Source organism: Rhododendron vialii, chromosome 5a, assembly GCF_030253575.1.
Source record: "Rhododendron vialii isolate Sample 1 chromosome 5a, ASM3025357v1".
In the NCBI taxonomy this organism is placed as follows: domain Eukaryota; kingdom Viridiplantae; phylum Streptophyta; class Magnoliopsida; order Ericales; family Ericaceae; genus Rhododendron; species Rhododendron vialii.
This window is the reverse complement of record NC_080561.1, coordinates 14609476-14632338: the sequence shown is the minus strand read 5'-3', so window position 1 is coordinate 14632338 and position 22863 is coordinate 14609476. Positions and strand designations below refer to the sequence as shown.

Sequence of the window (22863 nt, the reverse complement as noted above, 5' to 3'; positions counted from 1 at the left end):
TTCAAGAAATCCAACCACAACAACAACAACAACAATAGACACGATTTCAAGCAAGGAGAGCACTTCTATTACATATATTGAGAGGTAGAATCCCTACCTCGAGGCCGAAGAACGAAACCCACAAGAATTTCAAGCCCTAGCTTCCGAAAATCGAAACCGAGAGCAATACGACTCCACCGAGCTCCAACCGGTGAAATACGGACCACAATACGCGTAGAGGATGAATGTTTGAAGGTTGTGTTGAGTGGGTTTTGGGTTATTGGAGTGAAATTTGGTGAGAGGGCAAGAGAGAGGGAGAGAGCCGAGAGAGAGCTGGGAGAGAGATGAAAAAAAAAAGTGAAAAGGGAAAAAAATTTCCCAGGCATATACACGGCACACACATGCACAAATTACACTAGCACCCATAACTTTCAACTCCTTACACTTTGACCCCCAACTACAATATTCTCATTAATCCATCACTTTTCCATTTATAAAACAATAAAATTATAAAATGAATTTACGGGTCTCTACAGCTTCAGAGCTGGGAATGGGGTCCATTGTTGTGGAAGGGAATTCTTTACAGATTATGCAAAATGGCAGGAAAGTACAGACAATGGAGTCCATTGTTGTGGAAGGAGATTCTTAACAGATTGAGCAAATGGCAGGAAAGAAGAGACAATGCAACACAGAGGTTGAAGTCATTACTGAAGATATATGGCGTGAAGTGGAGAAGTTCCGGGTTTGTGAGTTTTTTGTGTTCGAAGGACGGCCAATAGCCCACACGTTAGCCGCCTCCGGTTTGAGCGGTTCTGGTATTAGTACTTGAAAAGTTACGTCTCCTGATTGGTTATTTGATCTTTTGCGATAGGATAACCGTCCTTAACTTCGTGTAATGGAGCTTTGCAATCAAAAATTTCGTGCCATTTTGGGGAAAAAAAAAAAAAGTTGTTGGAGAGATTTTTAAAAGACATTTTCATGCTTGCACTCCCACATCTACTGTGCATTTCGCCCCTAAAATTGTCTAGAGTACATTACCAACCACTTCCATCTCACATATGTGTGGAGTCCATCACACAATTAAATGTGTAAGGCCCACGCATATACGAAAGGAGTGGACGTGGTTGGTAGGCATGTATGATGTATGTATCCTCCCAGGAACTGAAAAGACAAGTCAGAGGGATCCAACCAGTAGTTGTGTTTTCGGTCTAGGGGGTAGGGTCTGTTGTCCTGGGTCGTCGCCGACAACGACTTTTGAAACGTCTTCGACAACGACTTTTCGACAACGACTTTTGAAACGTCTTCGACAACGACTTTTGAAACGTCTTCCCCCCTTCCTCACGTACCGTTAGAACTCTCTCTCTCTCTCTCTCTCTCTCTCTCAGCTCCAGTCATTCCCTTGCTATTAATCTCTGACTACGACTACCACTACTATTCCTGTTCAGTCTCCCAATGTCCGCGTCTAATGGCTTCCAATTTCCTTCGGGAATTAGGGCCAATTACGGTTTTTCTAGCTTTTCTTTTAGAAATGTGAAATTTAACTTCTAGTGTACTGCGTTTAAGTGTGGTTAATTTCGGAAGTGAGGTTTTTAGCGGGTGGGGGGAAGAGGCGGAGGGGTATTATCTTGATGGCGGTCTGGGCCTCTTCTTTTACTACTAGTATTTGCCTAATTCTGGTGGCTTCTCGGTTATCACCAGCCTCCGGCGACATCGAACGTGAGTACTGATTGTTTGTTCCCTTGGCCTCGTTTTTGTGTTGATTTTCACCAGTTATTTTTGCCGTTCATTTGTGTGTTATACACCATCCGTCCCAATTTGTCACAAGTTCGTGCATTTTTATTTGTTTACATCGCTTAATTTCCCTAATTTATAACACAGCGTATTATGTGATTTCAAAGCTTTGTTTAATAGGATCTATGTAGAACAAAAACAGAAATGGATATGGACACGAGAATTTTAAAAAAATGGGTATACAGACACAGCAGGGACACATCACGTGTGTGAATATATACAATGTGGACTAATAATATATATATATATATATATATATATATATATGTATGTATATATACGTTTTTTTTTTTTTTGGAGCCCCATGCGAATAATCGGAGCCGTTCAATTTGTTTAAAACATGTTTTTAAGAATTTCTTGTAAGAAATCAACTCATTCGGATAGGTAAGAGCTTGATCGATTCGTTCAGTTTTTATCCGGTCAAATTTAGAGACAAATACCGATCATGCCCTTACCAATATCCGAATGAGTTGATGTTTTACTGAAACTCTTAAAAACATGTTTTAAAACGCCTCTGATCAATTGCGTGAGACTCCAAAATGGGTTTTCCACAAGTTGAGTGTCATTTTAAGAGGGTCTGCTTCTTACCATCGTGGCATCGTACACACTCACTGATGGTTCTATTTATTCAAGGCCTTACGAGTGCTATTTTTGTATGTGTTCAGAAAAAAATGATATTACCTAGTTTTGTGTAGCATGTTGAAGTTCTTTCTTATTAATACCCCTGTTGTTATGTTTGTACTAACCAAATTTGACTTGATTCATGGAATCTGAAAACAAAAATACACATGTATGTACATTTAACCAGTATAAAGTAATTCAAGGATTCATCGTTTCCAAACATCTGTGTGTCAAACATCTGTGTGTTCTATTGAATTGTTCGGGTAGACATTGGTATAACGCAGCCCTTTTTTTGGCGTGACTGCTAGGCTGTCAAACAACTTAGCCGCTTAACTACCCTCAGAAAATGTTTTGGTTGATCATTTCGTCTTCTTGATGAGAATACAATGACTTGTCTCTTTCATGAAGAGCAGGCAATGCTTTGAATGCGCTGAAGAACAACTTAGTTGATCCTAACAACGTTTTACAAAGCTGGGGTCCTACAAATGCCAGTCACTGCAGATGGTTCCATGTCACGTGCAACTCTCAAAACAACGTTACAAGAGTGTGCGCTATTAACTCGTTCAACAATTCTTGTGATCCACAAGCTGGTTATGTCATTTGATACTTGAAACTCTTGTTGCTTTTGTATTTTCATTGTGGTTAGTGTGATGACAAATCTTCTTTCCATTTTTGTAAGCCTCAGTGATCTTGGGAATGCAAATTTAACTGGGCAACTCGTTCCACAACTTGCACACCTTCGAAGTTTGGAGTACCTGTAAGTATTACTTTGTTGTAGGAAAAGTGGTTTCACTCGTATCTGTTTTGGTGATATTAGTTGATAATTCTTTTGGTCTCTCTCTCTCTCTCTCTCTCTCTCTCTCTCTCTCTCTCTCTCTCTCTCGTATTTACCAGACCCTAATTCGTAACACATATTATGTGCTTCACCAGCGTAGTTCCTGAATTATGTATTGAACGTTTCACTGTGCTGTGTACTTGACGAGCTCTTGGCCTTACTTGTATTTCCTAGATTTCTCTATCTGGACGTATAGTCATCATACAAGTATTGACAATTTTGAACATGCTCTTTGTACTAATTAAAAATACTTTACACTAATATTCATCATCTTCTTCCTGTAGAGGAACAATTGACTTGGGCATGTTATTGTGCTTTGAGTTTGTATGTTTCAATTTTACTTTTCGGGTAAGCATTGTAGCTTATGGAGTCATTTACAACTTCATCAGTCATGACTTGCCTCACACGAGTTTATCATGAGTTCCATCGCTCGTGACTTAGGGGCATCTTAATGTGCCTCTTTTTTATGATGATGAAGGAGAAAACCACTAGAAAGAAGTTTTGTTTTGTACGAGTTTCTCGTGTTAGTTTATCAGTGAAAATGGTGGGCTTTTTATTGGTGACGGCTGTAGCCTCTCCTATTGCCCTTGTAGTTAATTTTAGCTTGCTATATTGCTCAATTTCGCTCCTACTAACAGCATGTCAATATTGAACATCTAGACTTGAATGTGGAATGTAAGTGCAGACCTTTAATTTTACAATTGTCGGAACAATCTGATATTCTTTCATGGATGATTTACACAACGGAGTCTTCGATAGGTAACGCCCGAATCATCAAAACGAGACCTCCAATAGCATCTTCAGACCACTTTGGGGACTGGAGTGAGAGAAGCCATCTCCTTTGTTATATGTTCTTTTTAATTGACTATCTGGCTTTTTGCATGCCCCTGTCATTGACTTTATTTCAATGACTTTATTTCTGTCACAGGGAACTTTTCGCTAACAATTTAAGTGGACAAGTTCCTAATGAGCTCGGGAATTTGACAAAATTGGTGAGCTTGGATCTTTATCTCAACAATTTGAGTGGTCCCATCCCGAAATCGTTGGGCAATCTCCAGAAATTACGCTTCCTGTATGCATTACGCATCCTTTGTCTTTTATTTCTCACATTAGAAATACAACCCTTCTGGTGAAACATACTTTCATTGCATTTGTATGTTGTTTGATATTTTGCTATATTGATGTAGAGAAATTGTTTCTGTATTTCGGTAATTTCTTAGAGATTTTAATCTCAGGTGTTATGTTACTTCCTTACCTGCTTTAGAGTAGAAGACTGGTCATTCAGCCCAGGATATTGCCAGTTTGGTTGGAATAGGCCACTCATAGTGAGGCATAAGATGGTAAATTTCATTATGGACAAGACTCAAGAGATCTCCGTTAGATATTTTATTGAGACAAAGCCATAGGACATATAATGTAGCACGGACTTCATCGGAGTCCACGTACCGGCCGGTGTCAAACACTTTTCGAACACCGACACTCTCAAGACATGTGTCCAACACTCAAATCCGAAGTGTCCTACTTTTTCTCAATGTTTTTGGTTTGGACACTCCGGGTAAATTCTAAAAAATGATTCGCATACTCTCAAGACACTCGCAAGACATGTCGGGGTACGGTGTTTATGAAATGGTTAAGACTCTTGTTAAAACTTAGAAAAGTCTTTCTTCTTTGTGTAACACATGATAGTTTACCGATTATAAAGACATATAGATGATGAAACACATTTTGTTGGAATGCTTTTGTGAATAATGTGATCATATATGAGATTCAAGCTATATGTGGTGTTATATTCATAGAAATAGGTTTCTATACATATGATTGTATACATATATGTTATTTAAAACGTGTCCCCTAACGTGTCGCACGTGTCCTCCAATTTTTTAGAATTGGTGTGTCGGTGTCATGTCGCGTGTCCGTGTCAGTGCTGCATAGTGTAGGGCCTACCAAGGCTAGATATTTTGCTGAGAAATATATGGAGAATTGATTTCTTGATTCAGCAAAATATATGCGTACGTGCATGCAAGTGTGCAAGCAGAGTAATGGCTAAGAGATAACATCCGGTTTAATTTTGCCGTACTAATTGTGTATTCTCTACACATTTGAAGTATGGGTGAAAGCAAGTCATTGGTGCCCTAGTTTCACTTGAAGTATCAATGCACTAAAATTGTTGGTTGTACCACTTGTACTCTTCTCTCCATGACTACCTATTGGGTTACAAATATGGTATTGCTGAATGATCTAATGTGTGAATAGTTCTTTTGCTTCGTTTTAGATTGTGTTCACTATTTTCAAGTTTTGAATTGATGTGCAGGCAAATCTCCTTTCGTTTTCTTTACTTCTTGTGGTTCCTTCTCATCTCCTTTTCTATGTGAAACTTTATTTTTTTTACCTACAAAGAAAAGATCAAGCACTTGTTAGTGTTAAGTAACCAATAGTACCAAAAGTTTAAGCTATTAGAAATGGGGGCCAACAATGTATATCTAGTATTCAACAACCTCCCTCACCTGCAACCCCATCTTGCTCGTGGAGATGCAAACAATAATACATACTGCGAACGAATGCAAAGGGAAAACCAAAATGCAAATGGGAAACAAATGTAAATAGAGAGACTAGCTATAACCCAAGACTCACTCGCAACTTGAGCTCTCATGCCATGTTAAACTACCAGTAGTCCCAAAAGGTTAAGCTATTAGGAAATGAGCCCAACGATGTTTATGAAGCTATTCAATAGCTAGCGACAAATACCGTATGCCAATCTTAGATCTTGGTTATTGTTGAAGATATAAACAATATAGTTATTCCTCTTTTTAATATCTTAAACTTTTAGAAAAGTTGGTGGTTAACAATCTAATATGGTATCAAATCACGCAATAGATCCTTTGTTTGAACCTCACCGTCTACCTAATGTTAAAATGTTTACACGTGTTTAACCAGCTTATGGAGGAGAATTTGGCTACACGTGAGGAAGCATTTTGAAGGTATAAATAAGAAAGTTATCTCTCTAATAGCTTAAGCTTTTAAAACTGGTGATTAACAATCTGATAGTTATCCCATATTTCATTTTCTAAATATCTTGCTTTTGTTTTGTGCAATTGTGCATGTTGTATGTACTATTTATTTCCACGTACACTGTCTCTTGAATAAGATTATTAGCAGAGAGGGCTCTCTTCTCTCTGATTATATATATATATGTCAGCATTTGTTATGTGCATCCACCCTTTGTGTCTGTGAGTCAACGGCGTCCCTTGGAACGCGGTGATATGATGTCTGGTCCACCTAATTCTCTCAATGCTAGGCGGCTCAACAACAACAGTTTGTCTGGAAATATTCCTTTGTCATTGACTACGATCCCAACACTTGAAGTCCTGTGAGTACCAAGCTGGGGTCTATAATTCAATGGAGTACTTTTTTCTTCTTTTGATGAATATTGTCAATGTTTCCTATCTTTCTTTTTCCATAAGTTTTGACTGGTTTACTTCCGTGTGGAATGCAGTGATCTATCAAACAATCGTTTGACAGGCGTAATCCCAGTTAATGGCTCGTTTTCACTTTTTAATAACACCAGGTTTGTTGCATGTACCATCTTTTTAAATTGTAGTCAAGTTGGTGACTCGTCTAGAGTTATCCTGAGAAGTAACACTTATACTTCCATTTCTCAGTTTTGCAAATAATGATTTGGTATTTCCTCCGGCTGCTCCACCTCCTCCACTTCCGCCCTCACCACAATCGACTTCTCGAGGTTTGTTATACTTTCACACGGATAGGAGGGGTGGTGGTGGCCCCCTCCGTTCCGTTTTTAATTTTTCGGTCATTTTCCGAACACGCTTTGATGATTGGCTGTGTTAATTTTGTAGAGCTTGGCGAGAACATTAATCTTGTCAAAAATCATGTTCATCGGAATTTAGTACATACATGATCGGCACATGTGAAAATTGCAAATAATCAAAAACTAGGTTGCGATTCAGTGTGTTTTTGGACCCGATTTTTGATTTTCTGCAATTTTCACGTGTGCTGATCATGTATCGACTAAAGTCCGATGAACATGACTTTTGGCAAGACTAATGTTCTCGCCTAGCTCTACAAAATGAACGAAGCCAATCATCAAAGTATGCTCGAAAAGTGGCCAAAAAATTGAAAACGAATCGGAGGGGGAGACCACCACCACTCCTATACCCGTGATATACAAAAGTTTCCCTCACTTGTTATTATCCTCTTTTTTTTTAACTTATAGTCGAGAATTTTATGTATCTCTGATGCTTGCCTATGGTTAAATTAGATATATATATTTCTTCCCGTATTTTGATTTTTTGGATATCACTTGGTTGGATTTTAATTTCTCAAGCTTTCAGCGGCGGAGTTGTGTAGGAGATGGGGTGGCCACGCCCACCCCCCCCCCCCCCCCCCCCCCCCCCCGACTTTGGACTCTCTTTTTTTGGTTTCTCATGAGTTTTTTTTTGTTTTTTACAAGACAAATCTTATTCTAATATAGGAGAAATGGGATGAGACTGGTGAGGTTTGAACGAGTGCAATTTGGTTCACCCTCCTTAAAAGAGGGTGAACATTACCCTTTATCTTATTGGTTGAAATGGTGTAGGTCCCATCCGTGCAATACAATTTTTGGTAAGCATGACATCATTTTGTGGTGGAATCCACACACTTTGTAATGAGATCCACCCCATTTCAACCAATAGGAAGAAGGATAATGTTCACCCTCTTAAGTGGAGGTTGAACAAAACTTAACTTAGTTTGAACCCTCACCTGGTGCAAGGAGTATAGGGTGCCCACTACTTAACTGTCAGTCCATTTGCCACATTTGAAGTGAAATAACACTCCCGACAAAAAATTGAAGTGGAATAACATTCTGTCATTTTAAAATTTTCTTTTCTTTTTTTTAAAACCAATTAGAAAAATACTTCATTTTGCGATTTTAATAGTCAGGACTTTTTTTCTTATACCTAATTAAATTCTGACCTTTATTTTTTATGTACTTAATAAATAATTAGATGTTCATCTTTGTCAATTTTTTTTCCTCTTAGTTCGGCCCCTCCCAAGTATATATCCTGGCTCCGCCACTGGCAGCTTTGCCGTCTTTCTTTTTTAAGTTTCTAAATTCAAGGATGACAAAGCTTCACATGCATTTACATATCTAAAAGCAACTGCAAAAAACTAAATTCATTTGAATTGAATTCCTTATCCAGTATAGGGTACGTTTACTATCTCTCTTTTTCATATGTTTGGACTGGTGTACTTCCATATGGAATACAGTGATCTATCAAACAACCATTTAGTAATCCCAGGCTAAGAAGTACAGACACGTATACAGGCCTACCTACTGTATCCGTGTTGGACACTTGTTGGACAAGGATACGCTCGGACACCTTCCCAACACGTGAAATTATCTGTCCAAATATTTAATTATTTTTTTCTGAGTCAGACACTCTCCGACACGTGAACACGTTTGGGTCGTTATGTAATTTTTAAAACTTAAAATGGAGTGACAATTTACTATTTGAGATATGAACCGAATTTAAAACCCGTATCAAATAACCTAACGATGCAAACACAATCCGCTATTCTAATTTTTATCATTAAAATTTTCATCTTTAATTTGGAAAAAAATAATTTTTTTAATATATTGTTGTGTATATGTGTGTGTATATGTACACACAAATTTTCATCTAAGGGCATCAGCAATATGTTAAAGTGCACACGTCCCCTTTCCTGATCGAATTTCGATGATCCGAGCCACTCAATGTGTTCAGAACATGATTTTAAGGGTACTTGCTTGAAATAGGCAAAAAAAATGATCGAGAAGGGCTCCATCCGAGCAATTTTTTTTGAACTGTTCAAAAATAAATGTTCGAATGAAGCCTTTCCCGTATTTTCTTGTAGAGACCCGTATTTCTAGCCCGTATATTTTTTTAAAAAGGAAATATTATAATTATTAGTAAAGGTGTAACACGTGGAAATATAAATAGTGTCGTTGTTATATGATTAGGGGATTGATGTGAAGGAATTATTAGTGCAGGAGTGAAAGTGCAATATGTGGACGTGCAGCAAAATCATTTTTTTTCCCTTCTTTCTTTTTCTGGATTTCTCTGCTCCTCTCCCGAAAAACACCCACCTCCCCTTCTCTCCTCGGTTTCATCTACTTAGAGCGTGATTCTGGACAAAACCACGGGAAGTTTTGGTTGACTTGGTCAAATAGTTGGGTTTTGCTTAAAACCCATGAGGTAGGGATTTCTTGCTTAGTTTATGCGAGTTGATAGTGTACTTAGATCATGCCTGAATTTGTTGTTTGAGCTGGATTTTGTTTCCGAGAAAATCTGCAAAAAGTTTCTGCTCGTGTTCAGCTTGAACCTTGCAACCGTACTAGTTCAACTATGCGGCTGTATAGTCTGACCCCTCTGCCGTATTGTACAAAGTACGGCCGTACAGTTCATCCTACTGAAAACAGCTCGCTGCTGTTGAAAAATCACCCACCATCATTGAACCATGCGGCCGCATGGTTCAATCTTGCTGCCGTACTGTTTAACCATGCAGCCGTACACTCCACTGATGCGGCCGTAAGGTAGTTCCACTGTCCAAATCAGGTTCTGCGACTGTTGGCTTTTGTTCCGTCGTCTCGAGTTTCGAACAGTTCAGGATGTCTGTAAAACACTCCTAAATATGAAAGATCGTACCCTACAACTCATAGAGTGTACTCGTACAACTGGTTCTCATTAGCGTAAATAGAGTATTGTTGAATATAAAAATTTTAGCATAAAGGGATTTATGCATATTGTTGATTATACGGAATATAGTGACGTGCGTAATTGGTAGAGGAGTACTTGGACTCATCGATGGGTGAGTGCCTAGCAGAGGACATCGGGGTCCTTTAACTGGCCCGGCAGGAGCTAAATGCTCATATTGGTTACTTCAGGACCTCCTTATGAGTAAGGTGCCTGACAGAGAACATCAGGGTCCTTTAATTGGCTTGACAGGAGTTTAGGCTCAGACACATGACACGAAATTGGTTTATGAAGTTGATGAAAGAGATTTTGGTTTTGGTTAAAGGATTTTGATGAGCAAATTAATGTTTTTCAGTATTTGGGCACAAATTAACGAATTTCGGTATTCTGAGTCGAATCAATAGAGTGAGTGTTTTCTACTCGATTTTGAAATAAAAAGAAAAGGTTTTATGTGAAAAGAAGTTTGAAAATCGGCAATGTGGAATTGAGTATTCATATGAGAGAATGAGTAAATGAAATAACGTGGAATGAACGAATGACAAACGAGAAGGATTGTGGTATAGAATGAAATGTGACGAATAGTTGAGAACGAATGAGAATAGATTGTGGTAAATTAGATTGATTCGTGTTGGTTATTGCTTCTGGTATGACGTGTGAGCTGTTATGGATACGTATACATAAAACTTGATTTCAAAGGTTGTAGTTTGATCATTTGTGGTACAAGACTCAAGGTCTTTGAGGTTATATCTTGTCGTATTCTGATTCCCTTGAGTGTATTGATCATCTTATTTACATATAAATCAAGTATAGATTTCTCTACTGGGCGCGTATATGCTCAATCTTATCATTTTCAGGTACAAAGCAAAGGAGGTTGGCATGGAGTGCTTATTGTGCATGGTTGATCATATTTTTCAAAGGTATATAAGAGGAAGCGTATTTCATTTGATTCGAAAGGAGTATTTTTGGAAAAATGTTTATTGTAAATTGTAATGTTATTTCCATCGGATATTGGTGTTTTGATAACTTGGGGCCGTCGAGCCAAAATGTAGTATTTGAGTTTTATTTGAGCACATGGAATAGATGTATTGCTAATTATGTTTAAAATCGACGGCGTGACAATTTGGTATCAGAGCGTTAGGTTAGAATACCTAGAGATCGTGGGGAGACTTTTAGTCTCATATGTTCAAAACTCACTACATCTCTTTTTTACAAAAAAAAAAACATGTGTGAGCTTGCATGACTGATGTACGTTTACTGATGTGGCATTGCATTTACATTTATATGGATTGGTGGAATGTTGATGACCCGTGTTTGAAAAAAAGAAGAAGGAAGTTTGGCCTTATTATAGTGGTTGTGGGTGCGATGGTTGTTGTTGCTTTTGATGCTATTAGTAGTCTTGAATCTTATGTGGTGAGATGTCTTCTATACGTGATGTTAAACAGGGTAGATCTGAGAATTATGATGGTTGTAATGGTTGCGCGTAGTGGCAATGCCGAAGTGTGAAAGATGATATCCGTTAGCATATAGTGTTAGGGTATTAATATGTCTTGTGAGTTAAGTGTTAGAGGTGTTTCTATTTGAATTACACGGATTATGTATTAGGTATTAAATGCGTTAAGTGAATCTTATGTGATGTAAGTAGCATTGAGAGTAAGTATACGAAGGGTAATTATTATTTTTTTTTTTTTGCGGGTGATAGAAATCATAGTTTGTTCGGAAGGTGAGCAGGATATATCATAGCTAGATGATTGAGTTAGTATATATGCCTTGAATATGTTAGAAAAGGTAATAACATGTTGTGAGAATAATTGTGGTTAGTCGTTGTTATGGCGGGTATTGAGGTAGTGACTGTGAGCATAGGTGGGGCAAGTTGAGCCCACACAGGGAACTATCTATATCTGAGGTTGTCTTAGGAAAATGAGGGTTATAGGTTGGGTGTCGGGATACAGTAAGTGTCTTCTGGACACCCAGGCGACTACCGATGAGATCCAAATGGAAGAGGCGCTTGATCACCGTACCTTCTAGATGGAAGTCTTGGAAAGTCAATTGGACACTAGGTTTATACTTAGGGGCTAAATCTATAGGCTCGAGATAGATGACTGTTTATAGGGATTTACTAGTAAAAGAAAAATGTTGTGGTGGTGTTGTCGTCATTGCTGAGGTGATTGTCGTGGTGGTGTCATTAAGATAGGTTGGTAGGAAAACAGTGGTGGTATTGCTTGGTGAGAGGAATAATAGGATTTAAGGAGAATTGTATTGATGTGACTTAAGTCGAGTGGTTGAGGTAAGCTGAGTGATGAGAGACTTGTTTGAAATGAGGGTGCTGTGAACGTGAACTATTGTGGTTGATAATGAAATGGATAGTTTGTATCCTGAACTGAAACGGTGAAAATTTGGAGTGATAGGCATGTGGGAAAATGGGATGTTGTAAGTTGAAGAAATTGAGTGTAGGGATTGTGTATAGTGTGTATTTGGGGTGTAGACTTAGATTGAAGACAGCAGAGGATATGTTGAGGTAAACCATTGGGATGATAAGTTTGTTTGTGAGAGATTAAAAGATAATAGTAATAGTGATAGTAGTGATGGACCTTAGGGGTGTGCAAAAAATCCGTAACCCGATGAAACCAATCCAACCCGACCCGAAGGGTCTCGGGCGGGGCCGAACATGTGGTTCGGTCGGGTACGGGTTCATTTTTTTTGTAAAAAATCAGTTTTCGGTTCGGGGTGCTGTGTTTCTTACCCGACCCAACCCGACCAATTCATATAAATTACTTCGGTTTTGGTCGGACCCGACCCGACCCGACCCGACCAAAAAGTTCGGGCATGCGGAAGGTTATTCCCACTTTTTCGGTTCGGGGCCAAAATAATTGATACCCGACATGTCGGGTCGGGTTCAGGGCCGAACGCGACCCGCATGACCCGTGCACACCCCTAGTGATGGTGATGGGAATGGTGTGGTTGTTATTATTGAGGTTGAGTGTAATTGTGGTGATGTCGTTGAGAAATATTGATGTCGATATGACTACTTGGTGGAGAGAAAGAAATTTGTGAGCCTTGAAATTTGTGGTGAGCAGTATTGTTAGAAGTTATTTGTGTGAGTGAATTCACCTCTTGAGTAATGGGGCAGTAGAAGCCTTAGACGTAACTAGGAGTATAGACATGTTTGAAAATCCTAAGTCTTGTGGGCATTTAGGGAGGAGTCAGTCAATTCGTTTGTGTTGGTGTCAAAATTTTAGTATAAAAACAATCAATAGTATTGTATATTAGTTGGTGCAGTTATTCCACACATTGTGTAGGTGTTAGGATGATGAGACGCCGTTAGGTTATAATGTTGTTGAAATAGAGGAATGATTAGTATTGATGATGCGTGTATTTGTGATGTGATGTTTAAGATTGTGAATATGAGAAATACGTGATTTGATTTGACTAAATGAATAAGAATGCTTGGGATTGGTAAAGTGAATAGACATCGTGTGAGGTATTACGAGATTGAAAAGAACAAGATTACTGTTGGACTTCCTAGAGCCGTAAAATGTGGAGTCCGTTGGATACTTTGTGAGTCCGTGAATACTTGGTGAGTCCGTGGATACTTGGTGAGTCTGTTGGATACTCTATGAGTCTATTGGATACTCTTGTGAGTTTGCTGGATACTGAGTGAGTCTGTTAATGCGTGGATGTGTCTGGTGTTGTGTAAGCTATTAAATTGTACCGTGGGTTTGTTGAAATATTTTGTGTATGAAATGTGTTACTCCCTTCGTCCCTTATTTATAGTCCGGTATTCCATTTTGGGCTGTCCCTTAATAAGTGTCCATTTTGTAAAGTTAGTGGGTAAAAGTTGGTGAATTGTCTATTTTGTCCCTAAAAGTAGATTCCATTTTAAAAAGTAAGTGAGTAAAAGTGTAATGATGATGGGTAAGTAGAGAAAGTGGAGGAAAAAGTTGATGTGAAAGGTGTAATGATGATGTCTTTTTAATAAGTTGGAATTACGAAGCACGACACTTAAAAAGGGACGGAGGGAGTATTGTTTAGCTTTAACCTACATGTTTGATTTGTTATGTAATCTCAATGCTTGAAATTTGCTTTTAGTATACAATGTAGAATAAACAATGATGCGTATGTGGGTATTTGCTACGAGGAGTGTATGCCTTTCTTGAGTAGCAGTAGTGATATATGAAGAACTTGGTTTAAGGAAAATAGTGGATTGATAGTTTACCAGAACGATTTTAATGTTGTGTTGTGAAGAGTTATACAGAAGGGACGCATTATCATAGAAGTGAGTTTGAGTTTCTGAAAATAGAAACCAATAGTGATTCTGAGCTGGCTAGGGAATGTGTAGTGTTAGACTGTTGGTCGTGTTTGAATGTTGGATGGACGAAAAAGTAGATGGGGTTTAAATAGAGTTGGTAAAAAAGTTATATGGGTAACCATAGGTGTGAGTTGGCGATTGTGGCTTGCAGTTTTGTTTTATATATGTTTGGTGGTGTTGACAATTATTAGCAGAATCAATAAAATTGAATCAGTTGTGAAATGTGTTTTTTTCTTGAAGTCGAAAGAAATATTAAGCTTTGAAGTGTGAGGGATTTAACTGTGGTGAGTTGGTGTTATAATTGAGAAGTGGCACTAGAAGAAAAAGTATGTTCAGTGATGAAAAAGTGGCGACAAAATTTAATTTCGTCTCTAAATGAGTATATTTGGCTACAAAAAAATAAATTCGTCACTGTTTTGACAACTTCCGCGACAAAATTATTTCGTCACCAATTATAACTATTTAATGACGAAAAAGATATTTTTGTACCAAAGTACCTATTTGGTAACGAAATAAAATTTTCGTCGCCAAAAGAGTAAAAAATGAGACGAAATTATTTTTTGTCGCCAAAGATAACTATTCGGCGATGAAAAAAATATTTCGTCGCCAAACAGACCAATTTGACGATGAAAAATATTTTCGTCTTCGTTTTTGCGTTTTCATCGACGAAAAATTTATTTCATCACCAAATGGATACCTTTGGTGACGAAATTTATGAATTATGCTTTGTCACCAAATATATTTCGGGCATAACTCTTTGCTCAAAACTCCGATTGAGATCATTTAAATTGGGTTTGAACTAAACATAAAGAGCTACAACTTTCATGTTTATCAAAATTGCTAATTTTAATGTTTAATGGTTCAAAATATATTTTAATGTTAAATGTATGTGTTATATATAAGATATTTCAAACATATGTTAAAGCTTGTGCACAAAATCTTGGAGACTTGGGTTCAAAACCCAGCAGGAGCAAGAAAGTGAGATTTTTTTCACATATGAGAATGTCTTTTGTGACGAAATTTTTTGTCACCGATTTATTATAATGGCGACAAAAAATTTCGTCACCGATGAGTCACTTTTGATGAGCCAAAGGGAATAATTTGTGACGAAATTTTTTGTTGTCAAAAAGCACAATAGGTGACGAAGAAAATTTTGTCACCAAGTCATTTTTTCGTCGCTAAAAGGGAATATAGGTGACGAAGAATAGATTTTGTCACCAGATAGGAATACTCGACAACCTTTAGTCGACATTTTTTTTTCCGTCACCTATATTATTTGTGACGAAAAATATGCAATTTGTGATGATTTTCATTCGTTACCCAATGCAATTTTTCTTGTAGTGTGGGTGAGGGTCATTGTGCAGTCTAGACGTTGGATTTTGAGTTTCGTGGTTTTATTATGGTAGAGATTACTTGGGTTTTCTAGTTGAATTCATTGGTTGCCGTTTACTGGAGAAAAAAAAAATGAGAATTGGAATATTAGAACTGGATATGTTCTAGGAAGTTCGAAAAAAAATACTTAGTCGAATGAGGCGCAAAGAATAAGAATGTGGATTTCTGAGTTTGAAGAACGTGGGGTTGTTGTTTGTTGGATCACGGTGTGACTGTCATGTAGATATGTGGGGACTAGGATTCCCGTACAGATGTTAGGACTTGAGAAGTTGATAAAGATGATAGAGGTTTGTAACTGTGGTAAAACCATATCATTAGTGAGGGTCTTTGTGGAGCAAATAGCATGAAGGAAAAGTCTACCTACGGAAGGAATGATGAGGTTTTAGTTATGGAATTGTGACACGAGAACTGGTGTTGCGAATGATGACTCGGTTGGAATTGCTTTAGCAAATGTCGAGGGACGAAATTTCTATAAAGAAGGTAGGGTGTAGAGACTCGTATTTTTGGCCCGTATATTTTTTTTTAAAAAGGAAATATTATAATTATTAGTAAAGGCGTAACACGTGGAAATATAAATAGTGTCGTGGTTATATGATTAGAAGGTTGATGTGAAGGAATCATTACTGCAGGGGTGAAAGTGCAATATGTGTATATAAATATGTGCACGTGCAGGGAAAACCTTTTTTCTTCTTCTTTCTTCTTTGAGTTTTTTATGAAAGTAATCTTTTTCTTAAAACAATTGGTCGATGTACTCTAATTTTCAAATTATTTTTAAAACTAGTCGGTAGCGCCACTTCAAATGCCGCTATCCAACTTGCGCTACTCCAATTGGCGCTATATGCTATGTGGCGCTGTCCCGGTGCCACGGTGGACTGGACTAGCGCAGAGGGCCAGAGGAGAGAATTAACAAAGAGTCTTTTGGAAGAGCGTATATAAAGCCCTAGCGCTATCTGAGAAAGCGCTAATTGCTTGCGTGGACATTATTGCCACACAAGCCAATCAATAGCGTTAGTCGAACTAACGCTTCTCTGGTAGCGCCGTTTCAAAAGCCTCTACCGAGTAGTTTTAAAAATAGTTTAAAAACCAGAGCACTTCTGTTTACCAATTTTTCCCTCGATCGAAATCGACAGAGATTTCGGGAAACAAAGCCAACAACAAAAATAGGGGCGAATGCGGCTATGTCTTCACAAGACGGATCCGTGGTTCCACGCCGTATTTCAGGACTTCACCGAAAGAGAAATGACAGTCGAGTCAAATGTGAAATTAAGAACGAAATTGAAGACAAATGGAAGAGACTTCCGTTAATCTTCAACGATTGATCTATCGCCGTGAGCGACACATCGAAGATCCTAAGTTAAGCTTAGAATTTGAAATTCTACTCCTACTCCAAATTATAACTTGAATGGGTTAGTAGTGCCAAAAATTAAGACAAATAAAGATAGACTTTGATTTGTTGGAGAGGAATTACAATGAAGTCTTAAAAGACTATTTATAGAAAACAACAAACGTAGGAAATAACTTCCTAACTTCTCCACTAATCTTCATTCAATTTTTTGCTTCCACTTGTCAAAATAACTTCCCACTTTCGTTCAAATGTGTAGGAGCATGACAAGTGTCCTTTTAACTTTCACATGTGTAGGAGCAAGCCAAGTGTCCTGCATGCAAATAACAATAATAAAAGAAATACTAATACTAGTTCTAATATTAATACGAATACTTAATAATAATAAAATAGGAAGCATTCTCATAATTGCCACCTTTCAGTCGATCATCGACAGGCGGTGAAATATGGTGTAAACAACTTCGACCAATTGTTTTTTAAAAGAGATTAGTTTCATAAAAAACTCTTCTTTTTCTTCTCTTTCTTTCTTTCTTTGGAGCTCTCTGCTCCTCTTCCAAAAAAGTCCCCCTCCACTTCTCTCCTCGATTTCATCTACTTAAGGCATGATACCGGACAAAGCCCAAGAATTAAAGTTGTTATACGGAGCGCGCGCATCCTATCCATCCAAGAAAATTCCCGATCGGACCACGGGAAGTTTTGGTTGACTTGATCGAACGGTTGGGATTTGCTCAAAACCCATGAGGTAGGGATTTCTTGCTTGGTTTATGCGTTCATGAGTTGATAGTGTACTTAGATCATGCCTGAATTTGTTGTTTGAGCTGGGTTATGTTTCCGAGAAAATCTACATAAAGTTTCTGCGCGTGTTCAACTTGAACCTTGTGCGGTACTAGTTGAACTATGCGGCCGTATAGTCTGACCCCTCTGCTGTATTGTACAAAGTACGGCCGTACAGTTCATCCTACTGAAAACAGCTCGCTGTTGTTGAAAAATCACCTACTATCGTTTAATCATGCGGCCGCATGGTTCAATCTTGCTGTCGTACTGTTTAACCTTGCAGCCGTACACTCCACTGATGCAGCCGTAAGGTAGTTCCACTGTTCAGATCAGGTTCTGCAGCTGTTGACTTTTGTTCCGTCGTCTCAAGTTCCAAACATTTCAGGATGTCTGTAAAACACTCCTAAATATGAAAGATCGTACCCTACGACTCATAGAGTGTACTCGTACCACTGTTCTCATTAGCGTAAATAGAGTATTGTTGACTAAGAAAATTGTAGCGTAAAGGGATTTATGCATATCGTTGATTGTACGGAATATTGTGACGTGCGTAATTGGTAGAGGAGTACTTGTTTGATTAAATTGAGGGAGAAATGACTGTATGGTTTGGTGATTGTAAATTGGAAACGCGAATTGAAATGTGAATAACAAACGGACACAACGAGAACATTCAGGACTCATTGGCGGGTGAGTACCTAACTGAGGACATCGGGGTCCTTTAACTGGCTCGGCAAGAGCTAAATGCTCATATTGGTTACTTCAAGACCTCCTTATGGGTAAGGTGTCTGGCAGAGGACATCGGGGTCCTTTAATTGGCCCAGCAGGAGTTTAGGCTCAGACACATGACACGAAATTGGTTTATGAAGTTGATGAAAGAGATTTTGGTTTTGGTTAAAGGATTTTGATAAAAATCCTCTGGCATTCTGAGCAAATTAATGGTTTCTGGTATTTGGGCACAAATCAACGAATTTCGGTATTCTGACTTGAATCAACAGGGTGAGTGTTTTATACTCGATTTTGAAATAAAAAGAAAAGGTTTTATGTGAAAAGAAGTTTGAAAATCGGCAATGTGGAATTGAGTATTCATATGAGAGAGCATGAGTAAATGAAATAACATGGTAATGAACGATTGACAAACGAGAAGGATTGTGGTAACGAATGAAATGTGATGAACAGTTGAGAACGAATGAGAATAGATTGTGGTAAATTAGATTGATTCATGTTGGTTATTGCTTCTGGTATGACGTGTGAGCTGTTATGGATACGTATACATAAAACTTGATTTCCAAGGTTGAAGTTTGATCATTCAAGGTACAAGACTCAAGGTCTTTGAGGTGATGTCTTGTCTTATTTTGATTCCCCTGAGTGTATTGATCATCTTATTTATATATAAATCAAGCATAGATTTTTCTACTGGGCGCTTGTATGTTCAACCCTATCATTTTCAGGTACAAAGCAAAGGAGGTTGGCATGGAGTGCTTATTGTGCATGGTTGATCATACTTTTCAAAGGTATACAAGAGGAAGTGTATTGCATTTGATTCGAAAGGAATATTTTTGGAAAGATGTTTATTGTAAACTGTATTATTATTTCCATCAGATATTGGTGTTTTGATAACTTGGGGCCGTCGAGCCAAAATGTAATATTTGAGTTTTATTTGAACATGGAAAAGAAAGAGTTTTTGGGTATTAATTGTATTACTGCGAGGTCTTCACTTATCAAAAGTGTATTGCTAATTATGTTTAAAATCGACGGCGTGACATTTTTTTTGATGATTTCTCACGGGAACTCTTAAAATCATGTTCTGATCACATTGAGCGGCTCGGATCATCAAAATTCAATCAGAAAATGGGAGGTCTGCACTTTGCTGTGTGCAGACGCCCATTATGTGTGTGTGTGTGTGTGTGTGTGTGTGTGTAGGGCCCTTCTACTTAGGGCCCCCTTATTCAGCAAGTTGCAGACTTTGGCTTTTTCGATTGAATTTCGATGATCCGAGCCGCTCATTGTGATCAGAACGTGATTTTAAGGATTCCCATGAGAAATCAGCAAAAAAAAAAAACTTTGAAGAGCTTCATCCGAGCAATTTTCATTGAACGGTTCAAATAAAAACTGCTCGAATCAAGCCCTTCTCGATCATTTTTTTTGCTAATTTCTCACAGGTATCCTTAAAATCACGTTCTGCACACATTGAGCGGCTCAAATCATCGAAATTCGATCAGGAAAGGCAAAGTCCGCAACTTATTAGACTAAGGGCGCTCTTATTAGAAAAGGCCCTGTGTGTGTGTACATATATATAAGGTAGTGATAATGCCAAAACTGTTTTTATTGGTGCCAAAACTCCAGTGCATAAATGTCTTGTACACTGCACATGGTACAAGTCTTTTGTGCACTAGAGTTTTGGCACCAACAAAAGCAGTTTTGGCATTATCATTTTCCTATGTGTGTGTGTATATATATATATACACGGTCAGGAATCTATGAGGGATCCCTTACGGCCTTACCGTAAGGGACTCCCCTTTCTTGATCGAATTGCGACGATCCGAGCCGCTCAATGTGTTCAGAATATAATTTTAAAGGTACCCGCGAGAAATTGTCCAAAAAAATAATTAGGAAGGGCTTGATTCGAGCAATTTTTCATAAAAACACTATAAATGCATTTTATGCAAAACTGTTCGGATCAAGCCCTTCTCGGTCATTTTTTTGGGCGATTTCTAATGGGTACCCTTAAAATCACGTTTTGAACACATTGAGCGGCTCGGATCGTCGCAATTTGATACAACCCACAACACGAACCGATATTCCATGATCTTTGCTCCTATATTAGGAGTCAATCACCATAGGCAGACTACGCTTTTCGGTTGTGAGTTCTTGTGTAATGAATCGAGTGATTCTTTTGAGTGGTTTTTTAAAGAATGGCTGAAAGCAATGCCAGAAGGCCTGCCTAAAATGATCATAACTGATTAGAATCTGGCAATGACAAAAGCATTTGCTAATGTTCTTCCAAATACGCACCATAGATATTGCATTTGGTACATTGTCAGTAAATTTTCTTCAAAGATAAGTGCAGTATCTTATAAAGAACATCATGATGATTTCAAAGGATGTATATGGAATTTGGAGAGCCCTGAAGAGTTTGATAGAAGATGGGAAGATATTGTAACAAAATCTAACTTGTCTGACAATGAATGGTTACAATCCATGTACGAAATTCGTGACAGATGGGTTCCTGTGTATAGGAAACACATTTTTTCTGCCCACATGACAAGTAGCCAAAGAACTGAAATTTCTCATGCATTCTTTAAGAGATATGTGTCTAAAGAAAATACAATGTTGGATTTTGTTTTGCGGTTTGAAAGGGCATTGTCACGTATACGACATAATGAATTAAATTTGGATCACAAAGATGTAAATGAGAAGGCAGTCTTGAAAACCTCGTCGTTCATGGAAAAGGGAGTGAGTGAATTATATACGCAAGGCATATTTTATATGTTTCAAGATGAAATCTTCCAAATTAATGCGTATGTGGTAACGTTAAGACATGAGGATGAACATTGGTCTTTGTGGGATGTTCGGAGGCCGGATATGGAAGGGTTGAGAAGTCGAGAGATTTCAGTAGTGAAGTCATCAAACCTTGTTAATTGCAGTTGTAAGATGTTTGACTTTGATGGAATTCCATGTCGACACATGTTGGCTTATTTTAGTAGAATGCAAATTATAGAATTGCCTACTAAGTACATCTTGCGGAGGTGGACAAAATCAGCAAAAGCGAGTAGAGTTATGGATGACTTGGCTAGTGTTGGGAAAAAAATATGCGACCGTTCGGTTTTAGTGAGTTGACAGGGTCTCTTCCAACTAGCTTGTAATGTGATTGATGAGGGTGTACTAGATGAGGAAGGAACTGAAGTGGTATCCAAGCACCCATTACTCGCGAAGGATGAACTTGTAGTATTGAGGAGTTCTCACGAACCACGTCTAGTGAGTGGTATCAAAATGCGTATTTCTCATGGAAGCCAACATAGTTTTAAAGAACCACTCCAAGTTAGGGCAAAGGGTTGTAATAAGCAATTGAAATGAGGAAAAGAGAAGGCTGTCAAGAAGAGCAGGAAATGTCATGGTTGTGGGTTAACAGGGCAGTCGCACGACAAAAGAAATTGTCCAAAGCTTCTTAACATGTACGTCTATGCATCTAAATTTGTTCATTTGTAATTCCAATTTATTTGTTTACTTGTTTAAGTTTTAATTGTTGTCTTTTTTTCTTAGCTCTTCGCAAGATGTTAGGTTGAACACCGACGACGACAACATGTCCAACAATGATGACGAATGTAAGTGTTTATAAAAAAAAGGGTTGTGTGCATATACTTGTGGTCTTTATTTTTGTAGCTTTGTTCATATTATGAGTTAGTTGTGTTTCAGGATGGGAAAACGCGAGGTTGACAAGATGGCGATGTGCGGAGATAGAGATGGAGGAAATGGCAAGGCAAGGTTGACTGCCCTTGTAGACCGCTTGGAGATGTTGATTTTGTAATGGGATGTTCACTGCCCTTGTTGACCTCTTTGTAGTGTGGTGGATTTTTTTGTAATGGGATGTTCATTGCCCTTGTTGACCACTTTGTAGTGTGGTAGATTTTTTTGTATTCTTAAATGTTAGTGGAGTAGAAACTGTGCTATTTACAATCTCGAAAACAGGGGACAACATTAATGTAATATGGAGCTAGATGGGGATGAGCTATTTAAACTTTAATGTAATTTGTATTTATTTTCTGAATTGCATTTTGTTGGGCGGTGTGTTTGATTGGCTGATTTTATTGTATTCTTAAATGATAGAATCTGGAAAACATGGGATATAGCTATGTGATCAATCGATATAGCTATATGATCAATTTGAAAAACAGGGGAGGAGAGAGGCATGTCTCTGTAAAACAGGGGATAAATTTTCCAAGTGATGACTGAAAAAACAAGGCATTTGCAATCCTACTACAGGGGAAAACGATTGCTGCCTATCCATTCTCAGTACCCTAGCGGGCTCCAATAACACCACGGATAAAAACTTAAGTACATAGAACTACGGCAAGTACTTATACACCAAAATACC

At 38.1% G+C, this 22863-nt stretch overlaps 1 protein-coding gene and 3 long non-coding RNA genes across 8 annotated transcripts; all 4 read left to right on the top strand.

Annotated features, from left to right (window-relative positions):
* Positions 1 to 1337: 1337 nt before the first annotated feature.
* LOC131326771 (BRASSINOSTEROID INSENSITIVE 1-associated receptor kinase 1-like) lies at positions 1338 to 7087 on the top strand. 5 transcript variants are annotated; one of them, XM_058359651.1, is made up of 7 exons: positions 1338 to 1695; positions 2805 to 2937; positions 3071 to 3148; positions 4155 to 4298; positions 6540 to 6593; positions 6720 to 6791; positions 6886 to 7087. In XM_058359651.1, exons 1-7 carry the CDS (start codon positions 1608 to 1610, stop codon positions 7070 to 7072), a joined length of 756 nt encoding a protein of 251 aa, XP_058215634.1. In that variant the 5' UTR covers positions 1338 to 1607; the 3' UTR covers positions 7073 to 7087. The 5 variants fall into 5 exon arrangements, with proteins under 5 accessions (XP_058215634.1, XP_058215637.1, XP_058215636.1 ...); XM_058359653.1 differs by having other exon boundaries at positions 1342 to 1695; positions 3077 to 3148; XM_058359649.1 differs by having other exon boundaries at positions 1342 to 1695; positions 6522 to 6593.
* Positions 7088 to 9400: 2313 nt separating this feature from the next.
* On the top strand, positions 9401 to 11025 carry LOC131326770 (uncharacterized). Its single transcript, XR_009200115.1, has 2 exons — positions 9401 to 9459; positions 10812 to 11025. It is a non-coding gene; the product is annotated as an uncharacterized LOC131326770 (long non-coding RNA).
* Positions 11026 to 17508: 6483 nt separating this feature from the next.
* LOC131326767 (uncharacterized) lies at positions 17509 to 19422 on the top strand. The gene is made up of 2 exons (XR_009200113.1): positions 17509 to 17739; positions 19220 to 19422. It is a non-coding gene; the product is annotated as an uncharacterized LOC131326767 (long non-coding RNA).
* A 2327-nt stretch (positions 19423 to 21749) lies between these two features.
* On the top strand, positions 21750 to 22311 carry LOC131326768 (uncharacterized). Its single transcript, XR_009200114.1, has 3 exons — positions 21750 to 21943; positions 22032 to 22093; positions 22185 to 22311. It is a non-coding gene; the product is annotated as an uncharacterized LOC131326768 (long non-coding RNA).
* The last annotated feature ends 552 nt before the right edge of the window (positions 22312 to 22863 follow it).